Raw genomic sequence first — 26,924 nt, 5'->3', positions numbered from 1 at the left:
TTCCATTTGAAAGTAGACAAGAAAATCTTTATTTTGATATAAAGATCGAATGATTTGGAGTTTAAATGCCTACTAAGACTTCTGTTTAAATTAACCCTACAGATTCTGCAAAACAGGGACCGAAATTTCTGACCTCTTGTTGCTTAACTACTTATAACTTTCTGTTGTGAACTCAGATTCATACAAAGTATGTTTTATTCGAAGCTAGACTCAAAATGCTTTCTGTATATACCTGATTTGAAATTTTTGGAGTACAATTGCTAACTGAAACATCTGCTTTCATCGACCCTATGGATTCAGTAAAACAGAGCTAATATTTTCAGACCTTTCGCTGCGAAATTATCTGTAACTCCCGGTTGTAAATTCCAAATCTTGTAAAACTTGATTTGCATAAAACTAGATTGACAAAGCTTTCTAATAACACCTATTTTGTATAAATTGGAGCATAATTGGTTATCCAAATAGTTCATACAATGTTCCTATCAAATTCTGCCAGAATCGAGCTTTGGTCGATTTCGGCTTTCCTTGTTACTTTCCTTTGGAAATCGATTTTGGCAAAAACTCTTACTTCAGTTAAGCTTTACATTATTATCTTAAATTCCTGTATACTTTAGTCCTTTATTTATTTGTATATCTGCAGCTATCATCTAAAGTTCATGTTTGCATCGTAATTCGGCACATGCATCCCATTGTTCCGCATTTGCTTTTGAAATGTGCCTCTTCCGGTTTCATTTCGTTGGCCATTGTATTCACCTAACTTTCTTATGTCAATTGAGCTATATGTGATTTCTTGAAATCCTTGTATGCTCTTGCTTTTGCTTCCTTTCAAATCTGAATATACTTGTGAAAGATTATTGCTTACTTCGGATTGACTCGTAAAGGCACATGTACGCTTTGTTGTTCCGCGTGTGCTTCCGATATATGCTGCTTATTGTTAAAACTGCCCTCTTGTACTCTGGTGTGTGGGATTGTCTGGACCCTTGCCAGAAATGGTAAAGGATATGCGCTTGTTGCCCGCTATGTGGGTATGTGCTTAGAGCCTGCGATGTTCTGCCGGCCCCCTTTGACTTCACCTAGACGTGGGTGGATGGAGCTCCCAGACGTGGGAGACTTTTGTCAGGTGGTCATTCAGAAATGGATGAATCACATTCTGATTGAGATCCCACTACACCTTCTATATGTTTGATATGATATCCAGAGCTTTGGTTATGTGTTTCTGTACATGCTTTGGATAAGATTGATATGTTTGCATCGTCATGTGACATTTGAGCTTCTATTCATGTTTTGTTCTTTGATATATTTATGAAATGTTATAAGTCTTTGTTATACCTTGAAAACTACCATATGTCATCGATATGCTCCTTATGCCAATGATATGCTCCAATTACCTTTCCTCGATTGTATGAATAAAACGTGCTTCGAACGATATGATATTGAAATTCTGCATTCAAACAAAACATGCTACTGTTTCATCCTGTATCTCTGCTTTGTATTTTGATACCTCATTTGTTTGAAAACTGTCCTCTTTGCTATGGATATGTTAGTCATTTGCTGAGCTTTATATGCTCACCCCGTTGCTATATAAATTTTTCAGGATAGCTTATCGCTCACTAAAATGTGTAAATTGGGTTGAGGCAGTGGAAGACTAGAAGATTTTGGGGCAAATATTTTGTACTTGATAGGTTGATGTTGTATAAGTTTTTTTTGGGTGTAATGAAATATCAATGACAAATCTAGATTGATGTATCTTGTAAATATTTGATAAGTACCTCTTACGTTAGGATTTTGGAAATGTTAAGTCTAAACTGTGTACTGATATAAACATGTAGTATATGTTGGTTTTGTGATTGCATTAATTGCCGCGCTTATGGATTTATGATATAGTTATGGTTTAGTTAAGTTGCTTTTGGATTTTAAGAATCATCTAGTGACATGATGTATGATTATAAACTGCACAGGTTTTGTGAATTGTGGATTGTAGAGGTGAATGACTTGAATGTTTTTCTTAGTGACCTCAAATGTGTGATTGGATCCTGGATTGTTTGTTGAATTAAATATTATTAATCTTGAATTAGGTTCACACCTCATGAATGAGAATTATATTTGGGAGGGTGTGACACCTATATTCCAACAGGTCCTCAAAATCATTGCTCTAATACCATTAAATTTATCACATCCTGAATTTATAAAAAGAATAATAAATTAATAATTTATTATCCATAATTTACATAATAAACTCCTTCCTTTTCTTTTCATTCGTCTTTAAATTTAAATCATTGTCTTTACAGTAGTAAATATTCTATTAATTAGAAAATTGACATCTTCTTCATAGGATCACAAGTCTCTTCCACGCAAGCTTCAGATCTATTACACAATAGTATATTACTCTGAAAATAAATATAAAATATAAATATATCAGCAACCACACATGTTGGTAGGAATCTCAGAAAAATTATAAAAATAATCTTCAATATTTATGAAATATAAATAAATATAAATAATTCAATATGAAAATATATCTATTCATCATAAAACCTATGCATCAGAAAAATGATGATAATTTCTTACATAATAAACAAAATCATGCAGCCACATGCAACACATACATAATAACAAAGGCATACATCACCCATTCGTGCACTCTCCCAACAGCGGATGAAGAGACATATTCCACGGGATGGATTACTCCCAACAGCGGATGTAGATAATCCATATCACACTCCCAACAGCGGATGGAGTGGTATCCCTCACCCGCCCAAGTGGGGACACATTCCTCCCAACAGCTGATAGAGGAATCGTCTAACCATCACGTCTAACGGCCAGCTAATCGCCGAAGGGAATCGTCATACCTGCCCTCGGCAGGGTTACATAAACATCCATGATCATTCATTTACACTCATTCAATCACTCATGCATACATCAAGAAATCAATATGATTTAACATTATAAGAGACCATACTTGATGTAAATCTACTAGACTATGTTCATTGGTGGCTCCGCACTATGATGGACCCGTAGCTTCTTTCACAGGTTGCACTCCCAATATGAACTACTAGTCTAGTCACATTTATTATATGATACTTATCATATCAATATCATAAACATAAAAAACCAATAATCATTTTTAAAGGACACGTTCAAATAAAACCTTTAAATTCATCAAATCATAAAAGCATTAAACATTAATATCTCAATAGTCCTCAATCAATCAAAACCCTAATTGGAATAGCTCAATTGACTTAAACCAAACTTACGATTATGATCTAACGGAACCAATATCAAATCCTTACAGAACCGGTCTGGAACTAGTCATGTCAGTTTGGAATCACCCTAAATCGGCCTTAATTGATCAAACCTATTTGATTTCGTCAATTAATGAGCTCAAACCAATAGAGAAGGAGATTGGACTATATCGTATAGTGCTAACCCAAACTGAACCAACCCACCTGAGTCTTGGGCGGGTCATATATATTGCATATACCTGTTCCAAATGCTAGGTTGAGTTAAGGTATGACGGGCTATATAAAAGGAGCGACGATATGTCTAATGCCAATCGCGTAGCTGGGCAGGCTTAACTTCATGGACTAGGCTAAGCCTCACTTATAAGTTGGCTGGGCCTTAACATTGAACTAGGTCATGCTTGGCTCACGAGTTGATCCTAAACATATGAGTTGGGGTCGTATCTAACCACCTAGACTGAGTTGTACCTAGCCGCATAAGATGGCCCATGCTTAGCCACATGGTTGGGTCGTACCTTACCATATGAGTTGGGTTATACATGGCCACATGGATTGGATTGTACCTAGCCACATGAGCTGGCCCATGCCTAATCACATGGTTAGGTCGTACCTTACCGCATGGGCTAAGTCATACATGGTCATATGGATTAGATCGTACCTAGCCACATGGGTTGGTTCATGCCTGACCACATGGGCTAGGTTGTACATGACCACATGGTTTGAGTCGATTCGATCCGATCGATCAACTTGACTCAAGTCAGACCCCAATTAGACTCATCTTATCAAATTATATTTCAATATTTAAAATTATTAAAAAAATTACTCAAATACATTAATTAAAACTTTAAATTAATGATATAAAATTTAAAACTAATTACATTATAGAAATTCACACATAATTCTTGAAACATAGATATAACTAATTAAATAAATTAGAACTATTATACTAAATAAAAATTTTAATAATTAAATCAATATTAAAATTTACTTAAGCTTAAAAGATCAATACAAATAAAATAATCAGTCTAACATTACAAATCAATTATTATTATTTATAAATCATGGAATTTCAAAATTAAAACATCATCATTCATTATAAAATTGTAATAATCTCAACGTTAAGATTTCAAAACATAAATCAAAGCTAATTAAAAAGAAAGGATCCTACCTCTCTTCGATTATCCCTTCCTTGATATCATCTCCCTAGAAAGTCATCTCCTCAATCCTCCTATTGTCAGGCTTAGTAGAGAATGAGGGATGAGTAGTCCCTTTATATAGGAGAAGATGAGATCCTCCCAAAAGGTAAGTAATTATTTAATTTTTATTTTTAATTTATTTTATATTTACTTTCGCACACAAAAAAAAAGTAATATAATATTTTTTTTATAATTCACGTACAAAAATGGAATGTAAACTATTACTTTTCTAAATATCAAATAACTCATTAGAAAATAAATCAATTAATAATTTAATTGATTAGTAGAATTCCTAACTTATCTATGTGATTAAGAAAATCAAATTTAATTATTTCCTTAACTATAATACACAATATAGAAATAATTAATTTATGTTAAGGGAGAAATTATCGGTGATTACAATAGCTACGGTGAGTCTCTAACATTTCCAATGACGAGATACAGTTGAGGGAAGCCCAAATTAACAACAGAACCGTATAATTTTTCCAGAACTTAAAAAACCAATAGGCGGATAATTCATGAGTTCATTAAAGAGGCTAATAGGTCATCCTGCTTCACCAAAGTGATTACATCTGCCAGTGTTGTCAAGATCTCTGACTGCTTCTTTCTTTGCTTAGAACCAATAATTGTTCACCCTGAGATGAATCCAGATATATATATATATATATAGGCCATTTGGACCATGACCTTAGGAGAATTAAAAGAAACTCTATAAGGAGTTGTTGAGGGAGAGGAGAACTCGAAAATAAAAAAAGAACTTAGGGATCAACAAATAAAAAATACATCATAAAACTAACATACGATTAACATGGGTCAATAATTTTTTGCTCATGTATAAGAAGAAAATTAAATTCTTCATCATGTTCGATGAATTATAAAATTTAATTATAATATTCTTTAGTTACTTGAGTTAGTTTCACTTAAGCATAAATCTCTTGGTATATCTCTCACATAAATCTTTAAAAAATTATAATTTTCTTCTCATCATCTTTAGAAACATTAGAGCATCATCCTTAGATGCCCTAAAAAGATATCTAAGAGTATCAACGGTATGCCAAAACTTTTTTCCTTCTTCCATGATTTCTATACTCTTATGATGCTTAACTCAAAGAATCTTAAAATACTTATCAATCATATTGGGTAAAGTATTAAGAAAGAAAGCCAATGAATCTAAGAAAAAGGAAAAAAAGCTGGCAGAATCATCGACCCCACATTAAGCTGCAAAAAACTGCGTTTGCCGGGAGTCGAACCCGGGTCTATTGCTTGGAAGGCAATTATCCTAACCGTTGGACTACAAACGCTTTAATGTATTAAGTGTTCTGATTGACATTACATCAATGTTAAAAATATAACGGAAGACAAATTATTGGGTAACCATTAGACCATGTTGCTTATTTAATTTACAGAAAATACAAGAAGCTATGAACATATTCTTCTTACCTTGCAGAAAGCTACAATGAAAGTTGGCACCATATCCGTAATTATCTGCACAACACTGCTTAAACCGACCTTGTGATATGAATTCAACACTCTTTGGGTGTCCCTGAATTCGGAAGCACAATTTGCTTTTTCACGTGGGCTAGAATGAGATGGTATGGGTCGATGGTGTGGCACACACAGGATTGATGGCGCCACGAGGCAGGCACATCCAACTCAACCACATCACATTCCTTCACTCTATAAGAGGAGTGAACCAAATTGAGATCTCGGAGGCCATATCGTCCCTTTGGCGACATTAACCGAAAGGCTTAGGATACCAAATTGCTTGTGTCTGCATCTATCATTTGCCTGCAATGTGTGAACTGAGTTCCTCATCTATGATCAACCAACCCACTCATTGCTCTTCTCCGTCTCTCCCTGGTAGCCATCCTTTCTCCGTAGCTTAAGAAAACATCACCAAGATCGATCAACCCCACCTCCTTCAGCCGCTTCCCTACCTCCTCAAACATGACCACTCCCTCCTCGTCGGAGAAGTAATGCAGGAACTTGTTGTAGTCAAACCTCGGCACCTCCACCCCACCCCACATCATCCTCTCCACATACTTGGTGGCCTGCAGCGTCTTCCCAGCCTTCACCAGCCCGCCGACGAAGATGCTCTCAAAGTTCACCACCGGGTCCCTCCCCTTCCTCCCCCTCTTCCCCAGGTGCCCCTGCAGCAGCATTATGTAGGTGTGCATGATGGGCTCGCATCCCCTCTCCATCATGGCCCTGAACACCTGCGTGGCCTCCCCTGCTCTCCTCAGCCGAAGCAAGCCCTTGATCAACCCATGGTACATGCTTATATCCGGCTCTGCAACGCCCTCCAAGACCTTGTACCCCTCCCTCACCTTCCTCCTGACCAGCAGCCCGTACACCAACGCCCCCAGCGTGGGGCTGTCCACCCCCACCCCTCTCTTCAGCATTTCGCCGAACAGCATGAGTGCGTACGTGACCCTCCCTTCCTTGCACATCCAGCTGACCACGGCTCTGTAAGAGGGCAGCCCCAGGTCGCGGTATCTCCTCTCACGCATCGCCTTGAACAGCCGCATCGCGTCCTCGAACCGGTTGTTCTTGAACATGGTCACCACGACCTCCTCGTAGGACTCGGCGCCGGGCTCGATCCCCTCGTCCAGCATCCGGTTCCAGACCTTGGACGCCTCCACCAGATCCCCCGCCCTGCAGAACCCGACGATGAGGCACCGATAGGTGGCCTCGTTGGGGGCGACGAGGGGCTTCAGCTTCCAGACCACGTCCTTGGCGACGTCCGCCAGCCTCTTCTTCCCGCAGAGCGTCTCGACGACCCTGTTAAGGGTGTCGACGCTGCACAGGGACTCGTCGTGCGCGCTCACGTGGTGGAAGATCTCGACGCACTTCTTGATCTCGCGGGCGTCGGCGAGTGCGGCGGCGACGACGCAGAGGGCGCCGGGCGTGAGGAGGCCGGCAGCGGAGGCGTCGAGGAAGCAGCGCCAGAGGAGGTCGACGTTCCGGGCGCGGCCGAAGACGGAGAGCATCTTAGCGGCAGAGACGGGGGTGTGGGCGAAGGAGCAAGGGAGGGAGTGGAGGAGGAAAAGGTGGAACCGATGGACGGGGCGCCAGGAGGAGGGGAAGCGGTTAGAGACCTGGAGGAAGAGCTCGTGGAGGTGGGGAGGCGATGAAGGGAGGGGGAGCTTGCGCAGGCTGGCGTGGAGGGCGGGGTCGGGGGAGTGCTGCTGCTGGTAGAGGACGGTGGCGAGGCGGCGGAGGAGGGAGGGGTCGACGGGGGTTGGGGGGAAGGCGGCGGCGGCGGAGAGGCCACGGAGACGGAGGAAGGGGAACCGGGCCGTGACGGACCTCTGAGGACGCATCCGGAGTCGAGTCACCGATCACCCACGTGACACAAAAGAAATTAGCACGCACTCGAATGGTACTCTTAGGAATTAGTAGTACACCTAACACACGCTTATCATGACATCAGTCATAGGTTGCATGCATTCTCAACATATGCAAGCAATAAACATACATCCATTCAATTTAAGCAATACAAAATGCCAGATTAATCATCTCATGATACAATTTAATCGATCGAAAGACTAGAAAAGCATTAGAGTTATAAACATCCAATTAGATAACCACATGTCAAAATCAATCGTAAGAATCAATTAAATGAATTGATAACAGAAAGTTTTAGCTCTGACTTCTCACACAACAACAAATACTGCAGCTGATCAAAACCAAGAAATTGATCTCTACAGAGCCTAATCTTTACACTTAGATTACTCCGGATAGAATCTTCTGTACTGCAAGACCATAAACAACTGATCTGAGATTAGATTAACAACGAGAGCTTCTCACATCAACCAAATCCAGTATGCTTTCCTGCACTTTCTTCTGGTATCTATCGTCTACGAAGTCATAGGAAGATGTTTCCGGTCCAGGAAATGAACAGCCACAACAACAGCATTTTGTTCAGATTGGCAACTGACGATGATTCAGAAAATGAAAATCTATGTGACTGCTGCCTGCAATGACAATCAATAGTGGATAACATCAGAAAAACAAATGTGTTCGTAGCATCAGACGAGCAGAACAAAATTTAGAAAAGAATATAGATAGATGTGGATCCTACTTCTGTAAGCTTGATAGTGCACCACAGAAAATAGCATTATCAGGCACAGGAAGCTCGGTCTTGTTGCTATCTTCTGGATTGACCACACTTATATACACTTCCTGACCCCTGAACCATGTGTCGAGGTTTTCGGCACGCAAGTTCCATATTCCCACATTATCAAGATAAACAAGGATTGCTGTCCATGCTCCAGGATATACCTGTACCCAATATTTGATATCCAAGTAGTCATTTAAATCGAGATGATGTGGAACTAAGGTAATATTTTCACTTTAGAAAGAGAAAAACTCATCCCTGAGTTTTAAACTAATCTACCGAATGCTTACCTCAGAAACCCAACATTTTTCCTACACCGAATAATCAGAATAAATAAAGAATAAGAGGAAGACTATTGAGATTATATACCAGTTACATGGAAGTAGCACCAAATGGTGGGCAAGCCACCAGCTCAGAGAAACTTTTCCCAGAAATATTTTGACCCCAGCAGGTTATGCAGATATACTATTATTCGAATAACCCTACAATATTGATGACTCTTCCACTAGTAATCCATCTGATTCAGAGATTGTAGTACCAATCAACATGAGTAAAAACATATCATGCTACCGATACATGTGCCAACTCATGCTGGAGGTGCTGACAGGCAAATATGCAAAATTTTGCGTACTTACATGTCACAGTATAGCAAATGCTGATCTGATGAATAAAATCTTAGTATAGGGGCAGACATCACATGAGATCAATTCAGTCTTAAGCAAAGGATTCAGAATTTCACTTGTTCTCAAGCATTCTATACTACAGTTCTATTTGGGCAAGATCAAGCATCTCAACACAACCTTAGGAAGCTCTCTATTTGGGCACAATACTTTCTCTGAAAACATCTCTTTTAAAAGAAAGCACCACATCCTCACATAGATCTTTTTAGTTTTGACTTGGATAAACGTGAAGACTTTATTATCTTCTTTCTTGTACTCCTAGGCTAGAGCAGTATCCTCTTAAGACAGACATATTGGCAGAAAGAATCTTGCTTTTATTTTGTGCAGCTCAGATAAAGAGAGATTCAAGAACAAAAACCAGTATAACATACCTGTATTGTGCTACGGGCGACTCCATCCCATTTGTTGTAGGTACCCCTGCTATTTTCTGTCCAGATCCCAAAATCCATCCTAGGATCAAATTAAAAAAAAAAAGCAAAAGCCATGTTATACATGAAGTCCAAATTGTCAAAGGATGCTGGGAAAAGAAAATGTCCAAAGCAGATCCTACCCTACAACAAAGAATGCATAACCATCCATGTGATAGCTCTGAATCGTAGTATCATTATTCTGGAAAATAATTTCCATAAAGCCTTTGTAAGTGCCATTAATTATGGATGTGTCAGCTTTTGCAGGTCTGTTCATCATTCGATTTGGGAAATCAAGCTTATAGACTCCTGGCACATCAAATTGCTGTGCAAGTTTAAGAGGTGTAAAAGGAGCAATATAAGAGATGCCATTCAAGGTATTACGCATCTGCCCATTTATGATCTCTGCCGGTCTGTTAAGTAGTACGTAGACATCAGTCACAGTGATCTCACCATATCGGAAAGATCCCTGTGGGTTAGGACGAGCAGCACCAGCAGAGACATTCCATCTGCAGTTGATCAACAAGATGAAAACTAGGAATCAGTATATGTTTTATACTTGAAATAAGAGGTTAAAAGGAATTCATCAACACAAGCAAGCAAAAACATATTACAATAAAACAAGACAAATATTTAAAAGACAGCAAGTAAATGCATCTTGTTCAACATCAAAGATACCTGATTGACCTTGCTTGATTCATTGAAAAGTATGTATCACCCTCATCTGGACCATCAGGAAGTGGACCTGAAGCAGGCCCCTGGGAATTGGAATAATGCAATATAGCCACTCCAGTTAATCTATCCCTGGTAGTTGAGTTGCTAAACCGAGCACTTGCTACTATATAGTAATCACTGATAGCATTTTGATCCATTGTGACCAAGAAGGAATACGATTGACCCACATGGATATCCATGTTCGTGTAGTTCTGTTGCACAGTGTAAGAACCTTCTGTCTCTACTAGAAACAAGTTATGATTTTGTATTCTAAAATTTAAGCTAGATGAGAATCCAACATTGTGCACTCGAATTCGATATGTTTTGCCTGAAATAAGAAAGAAGGTTTGATATAACTTTTTATCATAACTGACAACAAGCTTTTGTCGTTAATATAATAGAGACCATGTGCAGGAAAACAAAAGAAAGGACTATATATCACTTGTCAAGCTAGCTACAGACATATTTATGTAGTCAGTAGAACTTAAGGATATATTCATGGAACAAAATGCACGAGGACCTCGTAGTCTAAAGCTCAGTTGATTCTGTATCCTAAAGAAATGATGTCGACAACCTTCAATGCATAGTCTAACTGGTAGCTAGATACAATTCTAAACCAATTTTGTGTTATTTCAATAATTATAATTTCCATGTAAGCTTAAGTGAAAGGGTTCACGGAATATGGTGCTAAAAAAGCCCAAAGACAAAATGAAGAACGCTTATAAAAAGTTAACATGAGCTGGTAACCTGGATCCACGTTTATTGTCTCATAAATAATGCCATCAGGAACAAGTGATTCATTGTAGCGGTAGGGGCCCAAACCATTGATGAGAACCCCATCAGGAGTTCCTAGATCGCCTCCTTCTTCAATGGTTTTTCTTAGGTCCTGTTATCCTTCGAGTCAGTAAACCAAATAGCACCCAAAGAAAATCAATTGCATTTAGTAATGGTCGAATCCTGAATGAGAAATAACCTGACCTTGAAGCCCTTGATATACCAATCACCTATAAAGATAGTTATATCTCCATCTGGCAATCCAAATGGCAAAGGAATTACGTCTCTGTTGTTTATGATAATTCCACCATAGCCACCCGCAGCTTTCTGAAAGTTGACTGATGGAAAATAGAGGAAGCTTCCAATCTGATCTTTGACTTGAAATGCGTAAGTCCAATTCCAACCAGAAGGGATAGGGCAATTTGTCCCTAAAACCCCATCCTGCCAAGAGTTCTTTCTTTGCTGCAAACCATTCCTATCAAATAATTTCATACTAATCAATCACATCACAATCATATTAAGCATTGGAAGAAACTATGGCTAAAGTTTATACCATGACATAAAAGAAACTAAGGACAAAGCTTATTCCATGTCACAAAAGACACTAGAGACAAAGTTTATACCATGTTATAGAAGTAACCAAGGATAGAGCTTATACCACGTCGTGAGAAAAGGCTCATCTAAATTGTTCTTGATATTCACAACGACGTTCCAATTTGTTGTTGCACTCAAAATTGGTCCTGGAAATTGCCCATTGATTCCAATGACCTGCAGTCATAGCCAGCCCCTTCTAGTAGGGGCCAATCACCAAGGAAGTCTAAGAGACTTGGTTACAGAATCATTATAAACACATACTGGTAGAGGCACATATACGAAGGACAAAAGTGGTGACACTTATTCTTTTGGGATTCTAGTCAAGGTTGCCGGATGAGTTTTGACATGAATAAACGAAAAGCATCATACGATCCAGGCTAAGCCTAGAAAAACTTTGTCTGGGTTTATGCCCAGATACCATCTTGTATGAGTAGCATTTGAGCATGGATATTCCAATTATCCCACTTCTAGAAATCTACAACTCCACTGGACAGTGGGCAAGCAAGCATAATTTTGATATGGAAAGTCACATTGATCGGTTGCGATGCAGTCAAGCATGGTTGGTAGTAGAAATATTTACAAAGTTGTAGATGTTACATGTATATATACATATATGTTCTGCAAGCAATCTTCAGCAGTACCAGATTGGACAAACACTGACACTAAATTGCCCTGATCCTAAGATTAAAGCCACATTGAAGTCCTATACATGATCTGCATGTTCCTCCCCCATACTCCAAGCTGGTCATATCATCTCTGAGCTAGTAATCACCTCCTCCGGTTCCCCTCTTCACATTTTCCCGTACCCTCGCTCGACACCAAAACTTCACTAATAATTTCTACTCCAATTTCGATCTACATCTGAAGCTATCATCCATTCCTATATCTTGCATAATTTCGATCTACTCCACATAAACATCAGAAGAACCAACGATTCGACCCGACGCAACAAAACCCCTAGCAACCAAGATTGGTGTATGGGTTCTCACTCGAGCTAGCGTCCTAATCTTCTTCCTTTTCCCTAAATTTGTGGCCTTAAAATGGTTTCTCTTTCGGGCTGCTGTATCTCTAAAAAACTAAGAGGGAGAAGAAGGGGGGATGCAGGGACCTGTTGTTTCACGCCGAGAGGGGAGGCGGAGATGTAGGAGACTTCCCACTGGTAGTACACGTAGGGATCTCCTCCTGAGCCCACGCCGAGGAGCGAAAGGGCGAGGACGAAGCGGAGACAGGAAACCCACCATGACGACGACGACGACGACGACGATGAGAGCGAGGAGGGCAGCATGGGTCGGTTGGTTGTTCGGATCTACGGATGGATGGATGGATAGATCCCGGACGCGCTCTGGGTTTGGCTTCTAACGGCGGTGGCTGTGGCTGTGGCTGTGGCTTGGGAGAGAGTGCGCGATCGGACGTGGCAGAGCTCGTCGGCTGAGTACAGGAATCTTTTACTAAAGTGGGGAAAGAAGGCGGCTTTGGACACTGCCTGTTATTATTGCTCATTATAGCTTTGGCCTTTGGAATCAGTTCCACAGACCGGAGAAGGATCGAGTGTGATTTGCTTGCTAATGGAATTCTTCTTCTCTTTCCTTTTAACAGACCCTTTTCTATATATATATATATATATATATATATATACACATAACAGTATATATACCATTATATTTGTCACACAAATGCAAATTATAGTATATAGAGTCGACACTTAGTCAAATCCTCCTCCGATCCTCGTACAATTTTAAGTTTTGAATCTACTAGGCATAGTTTTGTAGGACTCAGCTTTAGACATTTATTTAGTTTATCCACCACCAAAATTTTCCACAACAAATATGAAAAGGTACCTCGATTGGATCTAAATTCTTTACATTACAAAATCAAAAATCTAATTAACAATATATAATTATAAAAAATAAAAATTAGCAACAATATCGTTCCTCCCAATTCCGACACCTCCAACACAGAAAAGTTGCAAGATGTAGCACGTTGAGATGCGTGAGGAGATTCATCGAGAATCAATCCATATAGTTGATTATTAATTCATTAAAGTGCTGCATTTAACAACTAATGCTGCTTCTTTCATCCGTAATTATAAAGACCGGACGGTAATCCCAATCCCATCAACCCTATCGTAGGCTTAATATTTTTTCTAATGGAATAATAGATAGTTGTATATGAGGTTAAAATTTTGAAATATATAGATGCTATTGTAAGAATAAATTTTAGTGTATACATCTTTGATAATAAATAAAGAATTATTTGAATTGAATCGATCTAATCTGAATTTTACAACTGGAATCGCTTCAATCTCTCTCTCTCTCTCGCTATGCATGTGTTGTGCGTTTGCTCGTCATGATTAGTACATGTAAGTTAAATCATGGAGTCCAACAAATATTGTTGTGCTGCGTGTTGCTCCACATGAGAACGAGGAATTCTCGAGAGATCAAGACACGTCGAAACAGATAAAGAGCAAAGAAATTTCTTCTATAAATGAATATGAATGGGGCAAACTCAACTTTGCTGTTGCCGTTTCAACAAATCAAAACACACACAGAAGGGTTAGCAACAACAACAAAATGGACCCTCCCAGCTGCAATCTTTTGCCAGAAGAGTAAAGATTATGAGAATCCACGATGAAAACTGCTCCCGTCTTGCCATCCCGGACCTTGATGCTCGAGGAGCCTGAAATTAGGGCAAATTCATCAGTGAGAACATGTCGATAGTAATCATAATATATGGTTTGTACAACCGAGGACAAAGCCGACATGCCTAAGAGGACACATCGAATTTGAATCCCCCTTATCGCTTAAAATGTTCGATAACTTTGCCTATAAGATCATATGTGGTGGTCACCACGCACATCAAGTATTGGAGAAGATATAGATCAACTCTGGATCCCAACACATATGGTTCTTGGAAAATGCTTTCACAAGATATAATTTTGGCAAGTAATAAAATCGAATGCAACTTACAATTGTAGTCTGTCCATCCAATGACTTGGTTCTCCAGATCATAAAGAACTAACTTATTTGATAGGACTAGATCTGGAAAGCAATGTTTAGTAGTTAGTTATGATGTGAGATTCAAATAGAAGATGCGAACACGACTTGTAAGATATGAACTACAAGACCTGCAATCCAACATGAATACTACCGAGATGCGTCACAAGATGGAAAAATGATTAAAGAAAAATACAATTGCCTGATGTCTTTTTCTCTGTCTTAGTCAACCTTATAATTCTTTTCAGACAAATATCTTACAATCCTCCTCTTTTGTAAGATGTAAAGCATCCAAAAGTCTCTCTTTTTGTTGCAACTTGAACAGCCTTGGAAATGTTGCTCCCATTTTGGATAACAAGCAATAATGAATAATAAAAGAAAAACATCAATCTTGAAGTTTCTGTTCGAGTGACGTTGAAGTCAAATTTATAAGTACACTTGAAAAAGTATACAAGTTTGCATATTAAAATTGTAGATTCACCATACTGTGTACAGGCACAACAAATATAATTTCCTAGTCACAATAGAAAGCCTTATGGGGAAGAGCTTTCCAAGGACTTCTCACCAAAGGAACCAAAATGTTGTACATGAAACAACAGGACTAAGCTATCTGCTCCAACAGAACTAACCCTTCCTTATGTGCACACTCAAGTGTCTCTACCGCTTCCTAGGAGCCATTTAATCAGTTCTTCACCCTCTCCTGACCATGATCCCTCAATATTGTTGTTTGAAATATCCAGACCATCTTAATCAATTATCATTTGTCATCTACATCATTGCAGGCTAGATCTAAGTTAGCAGAAAATATTACTCCTAAAGGAAGTCAGTTTGAATAAAACTAAAATGATCTCCTATCTGAAATTATATTACCTCAGGATACTGAAATATAGTAAGTACCATACCATAAAGGCAAAGTGTCACTAACCATCAGGTACCTCAAAATTGTCCAACATTGGGAGATCCCCTAATGTAGAGTTAAGACATTACATCTCTATCAATGTATATAATCAGGAATATTATCTCTGTATTTTTTGCACACGAATAAAGAGTTGTATTTGCTTTATTAAGCTAAATGGTATCAAACTTGGATTTGCAAATATGATGATGTCAGAAGTGACCATATTGTTAAATCAAAATGTAATATGAAAAAGATCAAATTATAGCAAAAGAGCATGTCTGTAATGAAGTTGTTACCTCCCAGAAGAAACATATCTCTTCCATCTTTTGATTGCAGCCCACCGTTTTGCCAGCCAACGCAATAGATATTATCCTATTTGTTAAAATATCAAGAATAAAACAACAAATTAAAGTATTATGACATTATCTAAAACACAAATGCAGTACAACAGGACAACAAGTGACAAAAATGACAAAGCAATAGACTACCTCAAAAACCAGTACAAAAAATACATAGAATGCAAAAAAAAAATGTCAGTTAAAAAAAAAATCAAAACTTGTGATTATCCTGTCTTAAAAATACATAACATAGTTGCCAATGCAGTAAACAGTTTTCGACATCATTAGTAAGTAAGAACTGAAAAATGAGTCCAGAAATAGGATCAGAGTGGGAAATGGTGAACATTTTAAATTTAGGCAATAGGTTCTCTAAAATGAAACAGAAAAACCTTAAATTTAGCATTGAGAATCAATTTATAATTTAACTCCAAAGCAGGAGAAAGAAATTGGAGCAAATGCTTCCAACTCTAGCTTCCAAGTAGGATCATCTCACACAAAATGTCAATGCACTCTTCTATTCTTCTCTTTCTTTGTGGATAACTGTACTTCTTGACCAATGAATACTTACTAATCTCATTCGCAAATGAAAGAATATTCTGGTCTTCTTTCTTCTTCCCCAAGGACCATGCTCTTCCTACACTCTGCTGAGGCTTGGAGAGAGAGCACATGCTATAAGTATCATTAGAAAGCAGCTACCAAGAACGGGATCTCGACAGTCACTCATGTTGGAGCATTACGCTGCAAAAGTTTTACTGACAATGAAGCTAAGGATACTAGCTGTTCCTTGTTACCTCTATTGTTTATTATACTCACATATTCAGTAGTTATCTAAATGATTTTGAAGATTCATTAGAGAACATATATGGCATCTTTTGTTGTAACCACATGATAATCGTATTCCTTCCAAGATTTGTTGAATCAACGTTTCTGTGTTGCATTGTAGAACCTAAAACTTATAGCTCTGTATCATATTCCAGTGCAGCTCCATATTTGTGCTCTTTAGAGTTGTTAATTTTTTCATATTTAGAGTTTCACCCATCAAGAAAAATCTTGATTTATAGCATATGAAAATATCAATTTGTATTATAATCTTGATTTATAGCACATGGAAATATCAACTTGTAAAATTTGAGTTTTCTATTCTTCTTTAACCTTTTCAAGTCCATAAGGAAGATGGTTGCTCCTGCACTCAATGAGTTTGAATTGTAACCCTCTCTTATGCCCAAGCATGCCTGGCCTTGTGGTACTAGTTTAGATCATTAACATCCAAATTAAAAGCTGAGTTAACTATAAATTTTTCACAAAACAAAGATCCTTTTTATTTGGATGGTGATTACCCTTTCTTTAAGGCCAGAACTCTTTGGACATCAACAATAGAATTTGTGCATATTATTTTCACCCAAAATGATATAAAAGATTTAAGCCCCAGACACTGTATTCATGAAATCTAGCTTTCAATTGCTCACATTTGATATCAAAGTCATAGCCATGTTACTTGCATCCAAATTCCAAGAAAAAAAATGAAGTTATTATCAACTCACTAGTCCACTTAAGATATGTAAAAAAGGTTGGTAGCATCAATAATTAACTGAATCCCAATGTAAATGAACTCTTCAGGAGGAATCAATGAAAATGATATCAATTCAGATAATTTCCAAATAGACATGTTGAGAGAAACAAAGACTATTCGTTTATTTATGGATCAAATTCAACTCAGTGGGATCCATCGTTCACACTTCTTCCATCAACAACACTTTATGGAACTCTAAACCCAGACCGAGTATCCTACTTTCACATACAAGGCAGGGTATTGTTCCAAATCATCTGAAACATCCTGAGATGCCTTATTTGCTATTGCTAAAGGTATGTTTATACCATGCCAAATAAATGGCATATTCCATCTACTTGGTAATGGCTGAAAATATTGCTAAGTTGCATGGGGAGCAAAGTCAAATTACATACATGAAACTTTGGCTTCAAAGCCCCTGATCCACCACAAGTTCAACATGGGTGATATATTCCATGTACATAACACCCAATGAACCATATGATTATACACTGTAAGTGAGATGATATATATAGGTCATAACTCATCCCCCAAAGTGGTACTTGAGTATTTGTCTTCGAGGGAAATTGGGTCATGAAATAATAGAATCAGTTAACCAAGAAACCGTATGAGCCAAATAGACCAGAGTAACAAGATATGAATTTGTCATAACAGTAAGACTGTGTACATTGACCCTCCCCGGACCTAACCTCGCGTTGGCGAGAGCTCATGCACTGGGTACATATTTTGTTGAGAACAAGTTAAATATCCATGTCAAAAATCAAATGCAGGATATCCAACTAAAGATTTTTCGGATGGCATTTGCTCCAAGTATCACAATATCTAACGTTAAAAAAAAATAATGTGCAACTGCAATTTCAAGAATGATAAAGAAGAAACAACAACATCATATATAACAGAACCCTAGCAAACAAACAAAATTTGCAAATAGGACAAAGGACAATTGAAGAATTTTGCAAGTAAATTTTGATGGCCATCACCCTGCTAAACATAAAAATAGACAATCTATCTTACCCTATTCTCGAAAAGATAATCATGAGGATATACATTCAGCAAAAGTGAGTTCTCAAAATGAAAAACAACTTCTGGGAATCCATCATCTATACTGCAATCAAGATAGAAAAAATTGTAAGCAAGCTGAATAAATCCACAATTCTTATCTGTAATTAGTTATCCTGGTAACAAAGATGGTTGAGATGTACGACGAACATTCATTTGGTAATATCTGAAATATCTAATTGTCATTCTATTAAAAATCCATTCTACAACAAAATTTCAGCAATTTAGTTCGTTCAAAAGTATCCTACAAAAGAAATGAACTGACTTATATGAAGGAAGATATACCAAGAAAAGGAAAGATAAATTCAACTTCCTATACTAGATTGGAAATGAATCTATTTAAGGAAAGAATTTGTTGGCTGGGTCGAAAATGAACTAAAAGAACAACATAACAACTGAGATGATTACAACCTTACTGGCCTGTATTACTGTGCAGAGAAGGTAAACACGAGTCTTTTGCCAGCACACAATTAATAATGGTCTATACAAGGAAAAGTCTAGAAGCTCGAACGCTTCGAGTGTTGACATGTGTCAATATCACCTCCAATATGGAACTAAAGACACCATGTTAATTCTTTTTTTCTCCCATCGTTCATTTGTTTGCAATTTCTCCCTAATTATTGTTGTGTTCATCCTTGTGTTAGCATCATATCAACATGTCTCATGACAAAAAAAGATCTTTCTAAATCCAACTAACAAAAACTGAAGGTTTATAGCTATAATAAAATAAACATCAATGAACCACGTAAGGAGAAATATCTTACTAACTTGCTAATGATGGTCTAGCAATTAATTTATCAATCTTTTATGGCTATTCCCTGACTCTAAATATGTGCAGTAGGAATTAATTATAGAAAAAAGGAACTGACTGACAATATTACATGCTGGAAGGGTACTCATCTAATATAATAAAGAAACACCAAATTATATGTAATGCAAAGACAATAAAGAAATAATCTCATCCAGCCAACTTTTGATAAATTTATCGATTACTTGGAAGTTGGAACTATCTTTGCAATCAAGGACAGAGTCAAAACGTAATTCCAACAGGCATTACTAATAGAATATAAGTCAAGCAATGCAGATATAAGCAACATGTTTAATCTAACAACTTCCAGGCCTAATCTATCTAACTTGATTCTTTTAGCATTGCCTCAAACCTATGTTGTGAAAGCAACCAAAACAAATGGAAAGATGGGCTAACCAATACCCAGAGAAATTTCTGACATGTATACATGATTGCAATCAAACAGGATACAAGATAAGTTATCTGGAAGATCTCTCAGCAAGATAACACAGTAAAAAATAGATGTTCACAAAATCTAACAGTACCTAAGCATCACATGCAGTCACAAAATGTGATGCCCGTAATTTGTGACGTAATTGCCTAAAATCTAAAACAAGGAAAAGGTTTTCCAAACTAAACTGCCCGAAGTTGTGGAATATAAATCACCTTAAATTGGAATTGTTAGGAAATAAAAAACATACCTTCCAGAATGTTCGAAACAAAGAAACCCCTGATTGTTGTAGAATTTCAAATCTGGATATTTGGAAAATATCTACAAAGAAAAGAGAAACGACTTGTCCATGAAAAATATTCAGCTGAACCAAAATCAACAGACGAAGTCACTTACCGCATTCATTAGTGCCTTATAGGCTACCTCTGGTAGATAAGACAATGTTGTTCCACTATCGATTATTGTCCCTTTCTTGTCTCCAGTGTCAAATAAATCAGTAGGAAGTTCTAGAATAGCCCCACCAACTTCAATTGCCTTCATATTGACATTGTAATGTGGCCTGAAGCGAGGATAGACATACTAAATTCATTAGAGACAAGAAAACCAATTGATGAAGGAAAAACCTAATGGATTGGAGTTGTTAATATAAATCTATGGAAAAGAAAATATGAATACGCCAGGAATTAATAACTTCATAGTTCATACTGCAGTAGATAATTTTTATCTGGCTAAGACAAAAAGACATCACATTTAACATCTATGTTTTTATCTAATATCCATAGTAAACTTCAAATGAAATGATTATTTTTGTGGTCTTGGAAAGAAATAACTGCAGTACAGAAACAAGCAAAAAGAGACAGGGCAGTGTATTAGTAGATCACGATGGTCCTCAAATTGGCCTTAAAGATACCCAGAAGGCCAGGATCATTTAAGGTTTCACATAGTCATTCGGAAGATATCTATAGGTATTTGCTCTAGAGAAAAAAGATCCTAAAAGCAACCACCAATCCAGTATGTCTCTATTGAAACATCCAATTGGTTAGTGCGCTATTACACAAGTGATAGATTTTATGTTCAAGTCCACGTGTGAGAGTTTTGTGTGCTATTTTAGGGTGATAAAAAAAATATTTTTTTAATCAACAGAAGATACATGTGCCATCTGATACTCCTGACGATGATTAATTTAAACTTTCTCATTTCCAAATAGAACATAGCTGAAATTTAAACTTATTTTGCCTACTAAATTTGCCCTATTCTACACATTTAGTAATGGAATTCACTTGCTCCGTATTGGATCTTGTAAACAAGGTACAACATAGTAGAAATTCCGTAAGATAGTTGGAATCAAATAATTGAAGTATATGTGAGAAAATATAATAACAATTGAAATCAAATGGGATAACAGTTTGCTAATGGTTAAATGAACCACAAAGATTCTACAATAAGTGTGCTGAAAAAGAATCAGAACCAACTTGTTCCATATCAGAACAATATCAACACTACATGAAGTAATCTTTAAATGAACTCAAACTGTTTTCAGTTTCATATATGCCACACAAGAATTTTAATATGCCTTATCTGACCTACCATTTAGGTCACAAGACATAGTGTCACGTGTCCATAATGGACACAAAAATACCCTTTGACAAAAGATTTGCTACTCATTGATGTGTACACAGGTATGGTCCTGTCAATTTTTGTGACTAACCATATATGAGATTGCTTAAAGCCTTAAACCACATGACGCTTTACTAGACTGGGCAAACAAAATATTTCAAGAAACTGGCATCTTCATCATTCTTATACACAGATTATCATTTCATAGAACAGGGTTGTGACAATATCTTCCAAGCATGGTATGATTACATGTTTTGTTACCAATATGCCCTTGTACCTGTGCTGAAAATTAGTCTAGCCATATATCCACATGTCCAACACGATTCGACATGGTATGTGCAGATACCATTCCTGTATGATCACATCAACCTGTATTGTTATGCCCTAATTGACATAACCCTTGCTCCAAGATATTATATATCAGCCAATGCATGTGTAGAAATATCCAATTTAAATTTCCTCTTAGATTCAGAAAGGTGGACTTTTGCATACTAAAACAAACTTAAAATTAAAGAAATATGTATGAGCCTATGAACCTACTAGGTCACAGATCGTACATTGTTGATGGTACCCAATAATTAGCTTCTTTTCAGTTTTGTCACCAGTTCGGGATTGAAAACATCAATTTAAATAACCTGAAACTAGAAACTGAAGTTCTAATCCTTCAGTTTAGCTAGGTTATAATTAAGGAAGGGCCTTGCACTATCGTAAGAGGATATGATGCTTATTCTTTTCCTGTCAGACACCATAGCTGCATTGGCATGGTCGTGTAACCAATCCATTCACAATACAGCATGGGCCATTTTGGCCAAAAGGGAATCCTTGCTATAGTACTCTTCAGGTCTTACATACATATGCTCATCACTATTATAAACTATGATCCTAAGTAGAACTGAACTAATACAAGGTTGGTCAAGATTCTTGAAACTGCAAATTTACATTACATGTCTGCAACAAAAATTACTATAAGAAAACATGTTTCTGCTTCACTGCAATTAGCATCTTTTCTTCACAAGGGTAGTATTCAGATACTAAATGCAAGTAACAGATGAAGAGAAAGAGTACTTTTTGATCCTTAAAAGGATATTTACATATATAGAAAAGGTGGATTGTCAAATAAACAGTATCCTTCCCAGTTCACATTATCTGCAGTAACCTTGCACCTTTTCTTGAAATATAATATTTTACCATACACCTATAGCACCATTCACATGAAATGAAGATTTTTCTATATTCAGTCTAATTTTAATTCCCGTGTTTCATTCTAATAACACTGCAATTTGCACGAATTCATTAAACAGAACTTATTAAAAAAATGAATACATCAACAACATACAGTAACCTGATCAACTAAAGTATGAGTAAGAGCAGAAACAATAATCACTAAGTATCTGTAGCAAACTTACTGATCAGGCACCAAAGGTGTTGTCTTCACTTTCGGTTGCACTACATGTCCAATAACAAAAAGTCCTCCTCCATTTATAGTGTCTAAACAATGAGCAAATATCTTCCTTGCAGTTCCAGAAGCAGCCAGCTGCGAGATCATGGATGAATTTGACTGCCCAAACCCAAGAATTCCATCAAGTGCTTCATTCGATGAACCCAAATCTCCGGATTGTTGAGCACCACACCTGTATCATTATCAAACTAGCTAAAAAAGAAAAATTACAAAGCACATGTTGACAACCAAATCAAGAATGAAGTTAACCTAAGAATTCTAACCATTCAGAAAATGAACAAGAGCATCTTCAGATACACAGATTAATCTAAAAACAACTAAATGAATTTATAGAAATGAATAACCTAACTGGTACAGTTATACTAGGCAATACTGGAATCAACCATCCCTCCCCTTTGCTTTGTTTTTCTCTTCTTTCTTTCTTCCCCTTTTGAAGTCTATCATCCAATACTGGAATAAACCATCCCTTCCCTTTTCCTTATTCTTCTCTTCTTTCCTTCTTCACTTCCTAATTTTTTTTGCTTCTCCTCACGATTGCATCACCACATTGCCACTTCCTCCCTGCTGTCGTCTGTGTTGCCACCCCTCATCATTGTCCTCTTTCTCCACCACTCGTCTATGCCACCATCTCCCCTCTACCACATGATCCCACTCATCCTCTACCTCCTACTACTGTTACTATTTTGTCATAGTCTCTCTCTCTCTCTCTCTTACTGTCGCTCTCCTCTTGAAATGCTCCGACTGGTATCAATCAGTACCCACACATACCTACACTTGGTAAACTGTACAGTGTTATTACCATAGAAATCTGACCACTGAATGGTATCTAGAACTGACCAAGAATTTAATCCTTGGTTTAAATCATGAACCATATTATAAAAAAAAAATCAAAAGAAAAGAAAACCAAGAAAAATAATGAAATAATGAGACCTTATAGAAATTCAGGTTAAAAAGCACAACAAACCAACAATCATCAAATATCATCAACAATACAATTTGTGCAATAGTAATATTTCATGACAGCCCATATCTGAAACAATATGTGGGTTGCTATGTTATTATGTAATGGACAATCACCTAGGCACTCGGACTAGAATCTTAAGAAAAATCGTAATCACCTAGTTACGCCTTCCCAGCCCACAAATATGCACATAGTAATTACACATACCGAATCTTCAGGTTTAGCTCAGGTATTAAAACTTCCGTGGTCTCACACCAACTTAATCAGATCAGCCAGAGGTCAAGATTTCCTTAAACAGCAACCTGCCTGACATAATTATGGTCGCACTGATAGTTCCTACCAGTTGTTCAATCGGATGCCCACAACCTGATCATCACCATATCTGAACATGAGCTCACCCTCATCATCATATCTCAATGTCATGTGCTCAGCCTGCCATTGCCAACAGTCATGCCCTAGCCCTATCCTCATTCTGCTCGTCAATTCCATCCTGCCTGTCATTAACAACCTTAGCACCCTCATTAATTCCAAATTCCACCTAAACTTTCTCACCTGTCTCGGCCCTTCCCTAGGTGACCTTGACATCATTAAGCAATAACAGCTACTGGAAGTCACCTTTCTGACAGACTGCAGAGAAACAACAAATTGCAGACCACCAAAGTTGTCCAAGAAAACTACAACTGCAGCTTACCATGAGCTGACAAATTAAAAAGACTTGTACAGACCCAATCCAATAGCAAGTTACTAAGCCTCAACCTTAACCCATCCATACATGAGACAAATTAAACAGGTCATGTCATAGACAGAAAGGGGTTATGTTTCATTATTATAAACCTATAAACAATCACCTCTTTTCAGATATTCAAATAAACATATAAGTACGGACACATATGTGTGCGACAAATATGTTAGATAACTTGGGTTAGATAATAACAACTTATCAACAAAGCGTTTGAATTTTGAATATGCAACAAAATGTTGCATGTCATCGCAGTTATGAGACACGATAATGGGGATCTTAAACCAATTTACTCAAGGCCGATAGAAACTAATATTTTATCCTAAACCAAGAAACCAATGAGATCCATGAGAACTGAACTAATCTGGTCAGATTTGTTCTATATGCTAGCTAGGTATCTATGTTTCAGTCTAGGATTTCAACACTAGCATTTTGGCACCTTCACCTTGCATCTTCACTGGCTCTAGAAAGGAGGGGGGCTAGGGGAGAAGCATTTAATGTTTCTTGTAGGATCTTGTCATCTCTTCTTTTTCTTTAGTGGATGCCTGTTCATGCTAACATACAATTTACTGTGCCATGCTGGCAGCACATACCATACTTCTTACCTACTGGAAAAAAAAGGTTGCCAATAGTAACAAAATACAGATTGTGTACCATAGTTGTACCATCTATTTTTATTTTATTTTATAGCTTTTAATCATTCTAGCATATGAATATTGGTATCAAATAGCCATGCTACATTGAAATGATAATAATAATCAAACAAAATGATGGGATAGGATTGTCGTCCATGAAAATGCCATTCATCAAACACTACTTTAGCACTATAAGCATACAATATCAAGTTGGCAGCTAAAAGTTGAAACTCACCCAAATGTAACACTTGCATTGACCGGTCTTGTCTGGTGATCACTGGACACTTGATTATATTGTACAGAGTCCGTCACAAAGAAACCAGCTGTAGAACTCCCATCCCCGTACACCACACGATACTCACATGGCAAATTCGCCGCGCAGCCAGGAATGTCACCATACGTGGAGACGCAAAAGTTCTCCTTACAAGATACCAAGCTCCCGCTCACCGACTCCCTTGGATCATATAATGTCAACTCAACCTGCAACAAGTAACCCAATTCTCGATTTGCCATTAATTTAAAGGTCGGACAGAGGTAGAAACAGCAGATACATAAAAATACAAATGAACTTGATTCATACACCGAGATCGCTCTTCTGAGGGCAACGCTTGCACGAGATGCAATTCACCCAGAGAATGTCGCTTCCCGTGTCAACCTGCACGTAGTACTTCTTGGACGGATTCCCAATACCTATCTCCGCAAAATACAACCTACAAACCCATCCACCGAACCCCAAAAGAACATCAGCAAGATATCAAAATGCAACCGAAACGAGAGCATGTCAGAATCGAGAAGACAGGGACGGAGGCCGAACCCGGTGCTGGTGGGGAGGCCGAGACCGCCAATGGGGAGATCGACCGAGGAGAGGATGCGGCTGTGGCGCCGGCTGTCGTGAGCGAGGAGATCGCCGACGGACGGCTTGCGGCCGAGGAACTTGTGCCGCACCTTGAACACCCCGTTGGCGCCAGCCGAAGGGCTCAACGCCAGCACCACCAGCAGCAACAACGGACAAAGAGACAAGAACCGGCAGGAAGACGACGGTCTCCTCGAAGCCATCCCGGCAGAGACGCCTTATTTATCGTCGTTCGGAGGAATCTACCTGTGCTGGTTGCTCCTACAACAGCATCCGGGTGGAGTGGGAGATTGGGGGATGGGACTCAGGAAGGAAAGAGGGGGAGGGGAAGAGAGAAGACGAGAGAAGGAAGAAGAAGAAGAAAACGAAACGAAATGTGCCCACCCACTTCTTTCTTTCAGCGGGAGAAGGGGGTTAATAAGCGGAGAGACGGAGGCGACGACGACGGAGAGGGAAAGGCGGAGAAAAAGAGAGGCCGAGATGCTCGATTCGGTGCTCTCACCACTGTTAATAACTTCGTCGTCGTTCGTCCACCAAATTGGCTTCCTTTTATGGTACTTATAAGCCTCTTCCATCCAATCTTAATCCCTATTTTTAACACCTTCGAGTCGGTCAAAATCACGACCAAATTGTATTTTTTTTATCGTTGACCCGATCTTCTCTGGTCAAACATGAGTTAAGTGGTCTCTCCCAGTTTACTAAAGAAACCCGCAGCTTTAACTCCTATATTTACATGCTCATTAGGTTGATAACAAATATATGATATATTATGGATAGAATTGTATATTTTATTATGTGTTGAATGGGAGGGAAAATTTGTGGCACAAGAAGAGAATTCCATAT

At 38.0% G+C, this 26,924-nt stretch overlaps 3 protein-coding genes and 1 non-coding gene across 4 annotated transcripts; all 4 read right to left on the bottom strand.

The window, feature by feature from the left end:
• Positions 1 to 5,664: 5,664 nt before the first annotated feature.
• Positions 5,665 to 5,736, bottom strand: TRNAG-UCC (transfer RNA glycine (anticodon UCC)). Its single transcript has one exon. It is a non-coding gene; the product is annotated as a tRNA-Gly (tRNA).
• A 195-nt stretch (positions 5,737 to 5,931) lies between these two features.
• Positions 5,932 to 7,889, bottom strand: LOC103978534 (putative pentatricopeptide repeat-containing protein At1g26500). Its single transcript, XM_009394360.3, has one exon. The coding sequence runs from the start codon at positions 7,756 to 7,758 to the stop codon at positions 6,247 to 6,249; it is 1,512 nt and encodes a 503-aa protein (XP_009392635.2). The 5' UTR covers positions 7,759 to 7,889; the 3' UTR covers positions 5,932 to 6,246.
• A 138-nt stretch (positions 7,890 to 8,027) lies between these two features.
• On the bottom strand, positions 8,028 to 13,287 carry LOC135625435 (monocopper oxidase-like protein SKU5). The gene is made up of 9 exons (XM_065130251.1): positions 12,833 to 13,287; positions 11,789 to 11,898; positions 11,335 to 11,605; positions 11,104 to 11,242; positions 10,321 to 10,684; positions 9,786 to 10,151; positions 9,607 to 9,685; positions 8,520 to 8,719; positions 8,028 to 8,412 (listed from the first exon to the last, which is right to left on the bottom strand). The coding sequence occupies exons 1-9, from the start codon at positions 13,007 to 13,009 to the stop codon at positions 8,304 to 8,306; spliced, it is 1,815 nt and encodes a 604-aa protein (XP_064986323.1). The 5' UTR covers positions 13,010 to 13,287; the 3' UTR covers positions 8,028 to 8,303.
• An 894-nt stretch (positions 13,288 to 14,181) lies between these two features.
• Positions 14,182 to 26,609, bottom strand: LOC135625443 (aspartic proteinase 36-like). The gene is made up of 10 exons (XM_065130268.1): positions 26,043 to 26,609; positions 25,809 to 25,938; positions 25,464 to 25,708; positions 22,841 to 23,065; positions 20,214 to 20,376; positions 20,068 to 20,138; positions 18,535 to 18,625; positions 15,912 to 15,987; positions 14,691 to 14,762; positions 14,182 to 14,400 (listed from the first exon to the last, which is right to left on the bottom strand). Exons 1-10 carry the CDS (start codon positions 26,282 to 26,284, stop codon positions 14,258 to 14,260), a joined length of 1,458 nt encoding a protein of 485 aa, XP_064986340.1. The 5' UTR covers positions 26,285 to 26,609; the 3' UTR covers positions 14,182 to 14,257.
• Between the last annotated feature and the right edge of the window lie 315 nt (positions 26,610 to 26,924).

Source organism: Musa acuminata, chromosome BXJ1-3 (assembly GCF_036884655.1).
Source record: "Musa acuminata AAA Group cultivar baxijiao chromosome BXJ1-3, Cavendish_Baxijiao_AAA, whole genome shotgun sequence".
NCBI classification, from domain to species: Eukaryota; Viridiplantae; Streptophyta; class Magnoliopsida; order Zingiberales; family Musaceae; genus Musa; species Musa acuminata.
Note: the sequence above shows the minus strand (reverse complement) of the source record. Positions and strands in the feature narration are given on the sequence as shown.